Genomic DNA, 12,367 nt, shown 5'->3' on the forward strand with positions numbered 1-12,367 from the left:
CACTAACTTTACTTATGTTGATTACATCTCTAGCATGTTCAATAGCAATAACCAAACTTTTTGGAAACATCTGAGTCCAATATCCCACTCCCCTCCCTCCCTCCCCCCAGTTCCTCTGTTCTAATTGAATTGTGTCCAGGTAGGTGATGGTGTTTCTCAGTCTACTAATGCCAGTCAGGCATTATATATCATTTCATTTGCGTCAGAGCTCAGATTCCTGCCTGGTTAAGCTATCAAAGCTATGTCATTTGATTTAAAAACATTGTTTCCAACACTAAAAACGAAGCCTTGGCATATAATTTCAGTAGGCTCAAGGAATATACTTCAGTCTTTTCCTTATAAGCAGGAGAAATAGCTGCTACGGGTATAGATAGTTCTTGACCACAACTGAGTCGAAAATTTCAATTGCTAAACAAGACAGTTTGAGAAACTATCATGTCACTTTTTACAGTGCCATTGTAACATCAGATGGTCACTAAATGAATTGTTGTAAGTCAAGGATTTCTAGCTGATAATCAGTTGTTTCTTAACTATTTATCTTCAGAGTTCAATGTTAACCAATTAATAAGTTCCTGAATGTAGAAGCTATTGAAATTAAAGTACAACATTAAATGAGCTATGCATTACAAAGCCACCCTGAATATTTCCTGTTTTATTCCTTGATGGCGCTGCTACAGAGGAGCCCAAATTGCTTAAGAAAGAAATGTTCCTTAAATATGCAATTGTCCCAGAAACATAGAAAATTGATAGCAGAAAAAGACTTACTGGTATGGTACATTGAGTCTGCCCTTTGAGGGTTTTTTTGTTTGTTTTCAATTTATTGTTTTAATATTTTATTTATTTTTTTGTATTATTGCAATCATTCTCTTTTCTTAAGAAGCCAAGTTGAGGGGTTTTTTTTTGTGACTCTGAAAGGAGAGCTGTTCATACTTGGTTACGCCAAAAGATGGAATTGTATTTCCAAATAAATTATGCAGAGGGAATGCACATAATGACTCAAACCCTTTTATTAGTATGAAGTCAAGTCTTTAAGGTTTTGTGGAGGTAAAAACATGATGAAAATGATATGTTAAGAAGAGTAAAAGATTCTGGTGATATAATTCAGAAAAGATATGTGAGTATCATCCCTATGCATACTACTTCTTCCTGGCCCCACTAACTTAAAAGGCAGTACTCTTCTTATTTACACAGGGCAGAAAAAGGGTCATTTAATCTAATGAAGTTATACTCATAATACTCATAATAAAAACAAATGAAAGGACATTGGAGCAATAACAAAAAAAAACAATATTCTAAGAATTACAAAAGCATTTTTGTTGTTGTTAGTTGCGAAGTCGTGTCCGACCCATCGCGACCCCATGGTCGCATTACATTACATTACATTACATTACATCACATAAAAACACATATAGGCTGTTACATAGCAATGAGCCAGCATGGAAATCAGAAGTTGCTACAAATCACTCTTTTGCCCCCCAAACATTCTACAAAGGAGTTGATGTCAGTTTGCAAGCTGCTCCATAATGAGAAGACTTTGTCTAAAAAGGCCTGTTTTCAAATCCCTACCCACTGACATCATGGGAAGGGGATGTCTACAACATGCCCCTTTGGCCTGCTCCTACTTCATGAGCAGATTCTAATTACTTACTTTTTAATTAATAAATTTAGAATCTGTCAGCAGGTGGGGAGCAATATTTTGCACCAGGTATATCCAGGAGCAGCCCTATATAGACAACTGTAGTAATCTAGTCAGTGGTTGCCAAACATTTTAGTCTCAGGATCCCTTTACATTCTTAAAATTGTTTGAGGACTACAAAGAAGGTTGATTCCTGTGTCTATCTATCAATATTTACTGTATTGGAAATTTAAACAGAGACATGTTTAAATATTTCTTTATTTGACTTTGCAGATCCCTTGAAAGGTCTTGGGGTCCCAAGGCCACCTTTTGAGAACTGCTTGTTGAGATGATAAGGGCTTGAGTGTCTGTTCAGTTTAATTGCTTGTGTTGCAGTTTTTTATTTTTCTTGTTCAATAACAGCCATTTTAAACTTGGTGATGCTATATATTGGGATATTTAAAAATGCTGGTTTTTCTATTTTGTCATTTCTTTGTGTGTGTGTGTGTGTATTAAAACTTTTCAACAAGAACTAGCACAAACATAAAGGAAGGAAGGAAAGAAATCAGAGAAAAAGCAGAAAGTGCAAGAAAAGAAAAAATAGAAAATAAACAAAAATGATCTTAAGAAATTGCTTCTGATACTCTTCAGAGCAGTTACAAGTACAAATACATTTTAACCACTCTCTCCAAAGTTGCATCACATTCTTTTTTCTATAATCTGGCCTGTCTATAATTGTCAAAACCATAAATCACAAATTCATTTTTTATTCTCGGGTGAGATTTCCTCTTCCATTTTATGCAAGAGTTGTTTAAAATGATTGCAAGCATATAACTACTTCCTTGTTAACTTGCTTATGTGTGCTTTTAATACAGTGCATGAAGTATGTTCTCTCTACTGACAAAAACTTACATTTAACAAAAGAGAAGCATGACTGGAGAATGACAACCATAATTAATCAATTGAATTGAATTGAAATAAAATGTTATTCTCATTCTAGATTGATTCCACATCATTTAGGGGCAATTGTGGCCTTTAGTCAAGAAAATGTTGTATATCCTGATCTAGGCAAATTGGTTTTGCCTTCATAATGTAATTTTTGGTTTGTTTGTTTTATACCTCTGATCTAGGAATCAACGGTGGTGCCTGCTTACATACAGTTCTACGATGAAAGGGAATTGCAGGCTCATATATGCCTTTGTTTAGATTAAGAAGCAAGTCCAAAAACCATTTGGGAACCATTTAGAGAGCAGCTAATCTAACTCAGAGCAAAAATGCTTCTTTCAAAAAGACTCTTCAGCAAAATTAATTTTATCTGATATTTAAAACAAATAATGAGAAACAAATTTTCATTTTAAAAGATAGATAGATAGACAGACAGACATTTATTGTCACTTTTCTGTGTATACAATGACACATTAAAATGAAATTCAGATGCCTATTCTCAAAAGAAATATATATATACCCATACCATACATACACACATATACATACACTGTATACATACAGTCTCTCTCTCTCTCTCTCTCTCTCTCTCTCTCTCTCTCTCATATCATATCTATCTCAGTCCATTTTGAATACATGTGCTCAAAAATGTGTTACAAATATTAGTCCCAACTCGCACATTCTGGGATATATCAATGTGAAAAGCCAATTGCACACAGGAGTATTAAAGCCTAAAAGGCCCAGTTTATCTACTAAACGCTATGGGGTGATTGTATTAAAAGCCAAACTAAAATCAACAAACGGCATTCACACGTGAGAATTTCTTTCCTCTTAAGTGCACCAAGCTCAGATGGAGAACAGCAGAGGAAATAGCATCCTCTGTGGAGCGATTCACCTGGTAAGCAAACTGAAGCGAGTCAAACGCTGGAGGGAGGCTGGATAGATTAAAATACTTTTATCAGCCTTTTGAAAGGTTTCACGATGATGGACGTAAGTGCAGCCAGATGATAACCAAAGTGGTGAAGGAGGGGAAAAGACAGATGAATCACTAATACTGTTTTATCCCTCATTTTTCAGGTTGATGGTGGCAATTTGAAGCTGATCCGAGGGGTGGATATAAGAGGACAGGGTGCGGCCTATGCCTGTGAAGGATGCTGAAGAAAAGTAGCCTGATTGTCTGGGGCCTGGTGCTTTTTGTGGCCTGGAACGCCCTGATCCTTTTCTTCCTGTGGACTCGGCCACAGTCTTTATCGGACCATAGCCACTTAACTGAAGAGGTGATCCGACTGGCCCAGGATGCCGAGGTAGAATTAGAGCGCCAAAAGGAGCTTCTACATCAGATCTACCGCTATAGTTCACTCTGGAACAAACGGAAGGCCAAAAACCTCCACCTGTCAGGTGCAGTGTCGGTCCAGCCTTCCACAGCTGCGCCCTTGCCCCATCGCAATCAGATATCACCTGATGCCATTTTGCCTGTGGTGGTGATTGCCTGTGACCGCAGCACAGTCCGCCGTTGTCTAGATAAACTATTGCATTACCGTCCCTCAAAGGAGCGATTCCCCATCATTGTAAGCCAGGACTGTGGACATGAGGAAACCGCTAGAGTCATTGCCTCCTATGGAGAGTCTATCATGCACATCAAGCAGCCCAATTTAAGTGACATCCCTGTGCCTACCGACCATCGCAAGTTTCAGGGATACTACAAAATTGCTCGACACTATCGCTGGGCCTTGAGCCAAGTTTTCCGGACTTTCAAATACCAAGCAGCCATTGTGGTGGAAGACGACTTGGAAGTCGCTCCCGATTTCTTTGAATATTTTCAAGCGAGTTTCCCACTTTTACTGGCTGACCCAACCCTTTGGTGTATCTCTGCCTGGAACGATAACGGCAAGGAACAGATGGTAGACGTTGCTCATCCCGAACTTCTCTATCGTACTGATTTTTTCCCTGGTCTGGGCTGGCTTCTGCTCTCTGACTTGTGGGACGAGCTGGAGCCCAAGTGGCCCAAGGCATTCTGGGACGACTGGATGCGACAGCCTGAGCAGCGGCAGGGCCGTTCATGCATCAGGCCTGAAGTGTCACGCACAATGACCTTTGGCCGTAAAGGCGTGAGCCACGGTCAGTTCTTTGACCAATATCTGAAGTTCATCAAGCTCAATGACCGTTTTGTGCCTTTCACCCAGATGGACCTTTCTTACCTCAAGAAGAATAACTATGAACACTCATTCTTGGCCCAGGTCTACGATGCCCCTCAACTGCGTGTCGAAGAATTACAGGGGAACCAGCGCCGGGAGTTAGGTACTGTCCGAGTGCAGTACACCACTCGTGACTCTTTCAAGGCCTTTGCAAAAGCCTTGGGTGTGATGGATGACCTCAAATCAGGAGTGCCCCGTGCTGGGTATCAGGGCATTGTTAGCTTCCTTTACCGAGGCCGCCGTGTTTACCTAGCTCCTCCTCCTGACTGGACAGGCTATGACCCCAGCTGGAGTTAGCAGCTGACGATTCTTGAGCATGTTGGACCCCATCGGGGAAAAGGGTGCTTGGGTGGAGGGTGGGGGTGGGGCAAAACTCTGTATTTTCTTCTCCTGTGTGGCATTCAAGGTGCATTCCAAGAATGAGGATTGTTTTGTGCACTTAATTTGGGGGACGAGTTAATGGCAGGACGGATGGGTTACCAGGGGGTGTGGGGGAGGCGGGGGCATTCCAAAGCCCTAACATCATAGATGAGAAGGAGCGTTCTGGGTTCTCTGTTCTCTCCCCAGTGCCTGCCTGCCTTCTTGACATTGCTGCCTGTCCACTGATTAGACCCTTGGTGGCTTGTCCAAATTGGTGCATTTTGAGGTCAAAAAGTGAATGCTAAACCAAAGCAGTGACCCACTGAAGTTTTCCCAGTTTCGTTGAGATACAGCAGGCCAGAGCTAACTTGTGATCTCATGAGGCAGATGTAACTCCTCAATCAAATAGCATGTTTGGCCACAGACTTCATACATATCTTTTAAAATCCTAGCCAAGCAAAATGGGGAGGCTTGTTAAGTTGCCAAGAAACTAGGATTCAAAACCGGCACACTGCGTTCAACTTGATAGGTCACAGGTTAAAGTGTACGGAGAACATAAACAAGTTTTTTTTTCTCAGCTCTTGGTTGCTGCTTCACGTCTCACCTGGGCACCTGTAAGATTTGGAAAGCAGGAAGCTCTTTTGGATGATCATTGAGCCCTCAAAAGGACCATCTTTATTGACCATATTGGCCATTTTTATGTTGATCTCTTAGATATCCTAATCCTTTAACCCTATTGAATGGGACAGTGGAGAGACAACGTGCACAACGACAAACTTAATATGATTGTCACTCAGATGCGATGGAAAGGAAGGTCAGAGCCTCTTTTATTGCTTTTATGTGGGCACTAGGATAGAGTAGTCAGAGAGCATGAACATGTGCTACCCTTTTTATAGCGCCATGCTAGGACTTGTTAACTTTAACTTAAAGTTTGGATGGAGGTGGGCATTTTCTTCTCATCCTCTTACCTGGTATTGAGATACATGAAGGTCTTGACTTTGCAGCCTTCCAGCCAGTGCCTGCTGTCAAATAGTCCTTTCTCTGAGCCACAATGGAAAATGATGGGCTGCAAGTGGGCCATTAAATTTGAAAATGGCGCCAGGGGAGGAAGGCCCAAGGCTAGCTCTTTATGACGCATGAGGGAGCAGTCGGACCTTTCAGCCTCCCCTTGTAATCTGAAATGATGAAGGCTTCCGGTATATCTATTTATGGTAAGCTGACCGATGGCTTGATGTCAGTGCCATGTTCTCTTCCCAGGTTTATGAGGAGAACTTGCCCAAGGCTGCCTTAATTTCCCTGGTGTAGGAACTCCATCCAGATCTACGGCAGAGTGTGCTGGTGGCTCTGTTGCATTTTTTTTAATTGCTGTTTTTTTTTCTTCTGAATGGCCATATTGGAATTGGTCACTGCTGCATATTTAGAACACTGTGGGCAGTAAAGTAGAATGGAGGGAGGAGACTCCTTGAGGCATCGGAGCATCTCATGAGAGGACTTCTCCGAACAAGGAGTCCAGCCTTATTCAGTGGGGCAGAGTCCAATCTTCCCCATTCTTGCCTTTGGGAGTTGCCACTGAGCTGCTCCAGATGCTCCACTTTATGAGGCAGGCATGAAGAAGCGACTTCAGACCTCCTTTGGCCAAAATTTAGACCACACCAAAGGGCATTGCGTTGTTTGAATTGCCTCATATTGCTTTCTCTCTCTCTTTTCAAATAACATGCATAAGGCCACCTCCTTGATGAATGGAGGAAGGAAGATTGTGTTTTTGGCATTCCACTTCAGCAAGGGGAGGTTTTCCCTTTATATATCTGCTCCTTTGGTTGGTGCAAGTGGGCAGGTAGGAGATGGTGCCTTGGGGAGACTGCTTTGAATGGTTTTGATGCATCTGCTTACGTCCTGAGATTTTTCTTTTAAAAAAAAAAAGAAAGAAACGAATGCTGCAGAGGAAGAGGCTCTCTAAAAATAATTTTAAAAAAAAGACCGACTGTGATCTGCATCTGGAATGTTGATAATTTGGACATGTCCATAGGTTGATTTCACTTTAATTCTCTGCAAGAGACTACCGTTTAACGATTTTCTAGGTCAGGCTTCCGTTTGAAAAGAAATGTGTAAAGTAGGGCAGGAATGTGTATAGAACATGAGTGGAAATGTCTCGATGGAGAGCAAAGATCTTTCAGCATGATATTACTCACTTTTAACAGTGTCCTGAATAGACACATACGGAAACGATCACTCGAGTCATCTGTTGACAATGTGGTCCCCATCAGAACCGTTGTACTCTACCTTATCTGGATGTAGAGGGCGTGTGAGGAGGAGAGAGAGGGTTGTAATGGAAAATCGGATTTTTATTTTTTATTTTTTCGGGCAGGTTATTTAATCCTTACTTTCAAGATTTGCTGGATCCTGGGTGAAGAATTGCCATTTTTAAAACTAGAAACAGCAAGAGAGCTGTTCTTACTTTTAGTATTATGTTCTGGGACTCAGCCTCGATGTCTCAGTTTGCTAAGTTATATTGCCATCTCCTTTCAGTAGAAGGCAGCTACTGAACTTACAGAGGAAGGGAGGGGAAAATAGAAATTTCTTTTTCGGGTTCCCTCCTCCTTTCATTTCTGTCCTCTGGTGCTCAGTCAGCCAATCAATCAGTCAATCAGGGAAATGAAAATAGGAGGATAGAGATACTACATCATGGTTTGTTTGTTTTTTCTCTGAATCTTCAGTTCTGTGTAACTTAATCCACACCATCTGTAGGCCAAACTCTCTCCTTTGGCCTACTGTCCGTATTCGTGTTTTGTCCTGGGTCACAGTGAAATGATCATATTTTCCATTCCAGTTTGTGATTTTGGTGAAACAATTGGAAGATGCTCAGCGGAGACCCCAGCAGAAAGGAAAACCCACCAGCAGCTACCATTTTTTTTCCCTTTCTGTCCTGAGCTGCCTCCTCCTGTTCCCGAAAATATCTCTGCTGAAAAATAAGTGTCACCACATCTGGATGTTTGAATCAAGGTTGTTTGATGGAGAGATGCTAATTTTATGTTGACAATTAATTGGTGAGAAGAGCTTAAAGAAGCAAAAAAACAAACGTTATTTTCCACAATGAAATAAAAACCGTTCCTTTTCAGACAGCCTGTGTAATTGATCTCATGCAGCAATTTATTGCGTTGGTAATGCTTTAAGTGGAATTTGACAAAGGAGATGGGGGGGGCATAACATTGTCTTTTTAGAGGCCTATACACAACCATTTGTTACCCTCTGCTTGAACCAGGAAAAACTCCTGGCATCCAACGTAGCATTTCTAGGCTTGTCAAATATAGGTTTACATCAAATGAGATCAAGACCCTTTCTCTGTTGTTCCGAGTGCATGACATGGGATAATGGGTTTAAATTACAGGAAGACAAATTCCAATTGTTTTTCACTGTGATGTTTTTTCTAGCTTTTTGATAAGGCTAACTCGTCAAAAGAAGCAATGGACAACCATCTCTTGAGGATGCTCTAGAGCAGTAATGGCTAACCTTTTTGCCATTGTGTGCCAAAAGCGGGGGGAGTGGGGGGGTTTGCACGCGCATGTGCCCACACCCATAATTCTATGTGCCCATCCCCCATGCATGACCCCCCCCTGTGCCCCGCCCCCCTTTGGCACACGATGCCACCCTGGGCCAGCCTGTTTTTCATCAACCGTAGGCTCCAGAGGCTTTCTAGGAGACTGGGGAGAGTGAAAATGGTCTTATGTCTGGGGGGTTGGGGGAGAGCGAAAAACGGGCTTTCCAGTCCCACCAGAAGTCAGCAAACGAGCCGTTTCCAGCCTCTGGGGGGTGGGGAAGGCCGTTTTCACCCTCCAAAGGCTCTGGAACCTGGGGAGAGCAAAAAAAGGGCCTTCTCCACCCACCCACCTATCCCGGAGACCCTCCAGAGGCCGGAAACACCCTGTTTCCCGACTTCCGGTGGGCCCAGGAGGCCTGAAAATCAGCTGGCCAGCATGTGCACGTGTGCTGGAGCTGAGTTCACGTGCCCACCGATATGGCTCCGCATGCCACCAGTGGCAAGTGTGCCAGAGGTTCGCCATCACGGCTCTAGAGTTTGGGTTGCATTGAGCAGAGGGTTGGACACAATGGTCCCAAGTGTTCTAGTTCCTCAATTTTACCTCCAGGTTTATGAAGATGGATCAAAAGTCCCCTTTAGCAGCGTTTTTCAACCTCAGCAACTTTTAAGATGTGTGGGAAATTCTGGGAGCTGAAGTCCACAGGTCTTAAAGTTGCTGAGATTGAGAGACTGTCCTGTAGCAACAAGGAGTATTCTGCCATGGAAATCCCAGGTACCATTCACTTTCCCTGCTGATATTTCCCCAACACTTTTCAAAAGCAACCCCCCTCTCTCTCCCAATCCCTGCTTCTTACCTTGCTATCCTCGATTTATGCAAAGCCCTATATTATTATTAGCATGATTATGTAATCCAGCTGACAAAGCTCCAGGACGCTTCCTTGCATTTCAGTCCTGATGTGTTTGAGCGAAATACATGGAAGGACACATTACCATAGCAATGACTTGTTTTGTGGGCAGCCCGCGTTGCTTTGTTAAACAAAAAGATATCTTCTATCAAAACCACTTAGATTTCCACTAACTTTTAAATTGATGGGGATATGCAGTTTGAGAAATAGCAAATTGAGAAATTATTGCTTTCTGAAATTCCAAAATTTTGAGCTCAGGTTCTCTGCACTTCTTTAATGAGCATTTATTTAGCATGAATGCTGCTATTTGTATTGGTAATGCAAACACAACACAACAATTCTACTCAGTTAGCTTTTTATGGGATTATTTCAAATTGAACAATCCAGACACTGCATTTGTTTTGCGTCTGATACTTTTTCTCAAGCAATTTCATTTTTTAAAAAAAATTATTTGCAGAATCCTGTGGCGCAGCAACTGGTAAAAAGATACTGGTGCAAGTACTAGTGGAGAGTTGCCATTTTCCTTTCCTTACAGATTTTTCAGGAAAAGTACCTCCGTAGCACTGCTTGCAAAGCTCTTAGAAAGTACCTGAACCTTATATAAATACGGATGCAGGCATTGGGTATTAAAAAAATTTGGCTAATGGGATCTGCTCTTGTGCGTCAGAATATGTACTCTGAAAATAACATCCAAAAAATGAATAGTTGTGCAATGCTGATTGATTTTTTTTATCCTCAGGCATTTTTATTTTGCCAGGTGGTGGGTTCAGACACTGATTAAAGCAATTAAACGAGAATAGTTTACAAATCCTGTGTCAGCCAACCATTTGCAAAAAAAAGAAAATTATGTTACTTTCTAGCGGTACTGAGAAAAAGAGACAAAATGATATGCTTAAGAAAATGAAGAAAAGAGAGCTAAGGTGAACCTCTCTTTTTCCATGTTCACTGTCTCAAACTAAGCCCCAGAGAGACAGTCTCCAACCATATGTTATGACACTTTTTGCTGACAACTAACAATATTTTTGAGAGCAAGAAAGAGAGAGAATGTCTAGTTTTGTTTGCTTGATCCCTTTTAAATAAGGAGCCTGGATTTCATTTGGAGGGTTGGATAAAAGGTGAACACCATGCCTGAAAAGATTGTGAACTACTGGGATATTATTATTATTATTATTTATTTGATTTTTATACCGCCCTTCTCCCGAAGGACTCAGGGTGGTGTACAGGCAAGATAAAACCAGCAATACAATATACAGGTTAAAATACAATTTAAAAAACTTATTTAAATTAGCCTGAAAATTAAAATTTACCATAAACTAAAAACCCCGATTAAAAAATTAATAAAATTTAACATTAAAATTCCAATTTAAGCCAGCCCCGCGCGGATAAAGAGATGTGTCTTCAGTTCGCGACGGAATGTCCGAAGGTCAGGTATTTGGCGTAAACCCGGGGGAAGCTCGTTCCAGAGTGTGGGAGCCCCCACAGAGAAGGCCCTTCCCCTGGGGGCCGCCAGCCGGCATTGTTTGGCGGACAGCACCCTGAGAAGTCCCTCTATGGGAGCGTACGGGTCGGTGGGAGGCGTGTGGTAACAGCAGGCGGTCCCGTAAGTACCCAGGTCCTAAGCCATGGAGCGCTTTAAAGGTCGTAACCAACACCTTAAAGTGCACTCGGAAGGCCACAGGCAGCCAGTGCAGTCTGCGCAGGAGCGGTGTTACGCGTAGCTCCCTCTACCACCCGCGCAGCTGCATTCTGGACTAACTGAAGCCTCCGAGTGCACTTCAAGGTGAGCCCCATGTAGAGAGCATTACAGTAATCCAAGCGAGAGGTAACGAGCGCATGAGTGACTGTGCATAAGGCATCCCGGAAGGGGCGCAACTGCCGAACCAGGCGAACCTGGTGGAAGGCCCTCCTGGAGACGGCCGTCAAATGATCTTCAAACGACAGCCAATCATCCAGGAGGACACCTAAGTTGCACACCCTATCCTTTGGGGCCAGTAACTCGCCTCCGACAGCCAGCTGCGGCTGCAGCTGACTGAATCGGGATGCCGGCATCCACAGCCACTCCATCTTGGAGGGATTAAGCTTGAGCCTGTTTCTCCCCATCCAGACCCATACGGCTTCCAAACACCGGGACAGCACTTCAACAACTTCATTGGGGTGGCCCAGGGTGGAAAAGTACAGCTGGGTGTCATCAGCGTACTGCTGGTATCTCACCCCGAATCCACTGATGATCTCACCCAACGGCTTCATGTAGATGTTGAACAGCAGGGGCGAGAGAATCGACCCCTGTGGGACCCCACAAGTGAGGCACCTCGCGGTCGACCTCTGCCCCCCTGTCAACACCGTCTGCGACCGGTCGGAGAGATAGGAGGAGAACCACCGATATACGGTGCCTCCCACTCCCAATCCCCCCAGCCGGCGCAGCAGGATACCATGGTCGATGGTATCGAACGCCGCTGAGAGGTCTAATAGGACCAGGGCAGAGGAATAACCCCTGTCCCTGGCCCTCCAGAGATCATCCACCAATGCGACCAAAGCTGTCTCCGTGCTGTATCCGGGTCGGAAGCCGGACTGGAACGGGTCTAGATAGACATCTTCATCCAGGTATTGGGGTAGCTGTCGCACCACGGCACTCTCTACAACCTTCGCAACAAAGCGAAAAGAAATGGCAAGATTAGAAGTTCACTAGAAGTGAAGTCATCCACTTCCGTGCCACTCACTAACCTAAAACAGCTGCATTTCAGAAGATTGCTCCCATATGGGATACTATCTCTTCCCAACTCTTCAGTTGCTGAAGAGCAATATGCCATCAGAA

The 12,367-nt window shown here is 43.2% G+C and overlaps 1 protein-coding gene across 6 annotated transcripts in view; it reads left to right on the forward strand.

The window, feature by feature from the left end:
• MGAT1 (alpha-1,3-mannosyl-glycoprotein 2-beta-N-acetylglucosaminyltransferase) overlaps nt 1-8,230 on the forward strand; it is a 46,684-nt gene extending 38,454 nt beyond the window's left edge. For 5 of the 6 annotated variants that reach the window (XM_058169096.1, XM_058169099.1, XM_058169100.1 and 2 more), the window contains one exon: nt 3,638-8,230. In XM_058169096.1, coding sequence (XP_058025079.1) covers nt 3,712-5,052 — 1,341 coding nt within the window. In that variant the 5' untranslated portion in view covers nt 3,638-3,711 and the 3' untranslated portion in view covers nt 5,053-8,230. The remainder of the gene's footprint in view (nt 1-3,637) is intronic. The other variant, XR_009153448.1, reaches the window with a different exon arrangement.
• Nucleotides 8,231-12,367: the final 4,137 nt, after the last annotated feature.

The sequence above is a fragment of the Ahaetulla prasina genome, chromosome 2 (assembly GCF_028640845.1).
Source record: "Ahaetulla prasina isolate Xishuangbanna chromosome 2, ASM2864084v1, whole genome shotgun sequence".
In the NCBI taxonomy this organism is placed as follows: domain Eukaryota; kingdom Metazoa; phylum Chordata; class Lepidosauria; order Squamata; family Colubridae; genus Ahaetulla; species Ahaetulla prasina.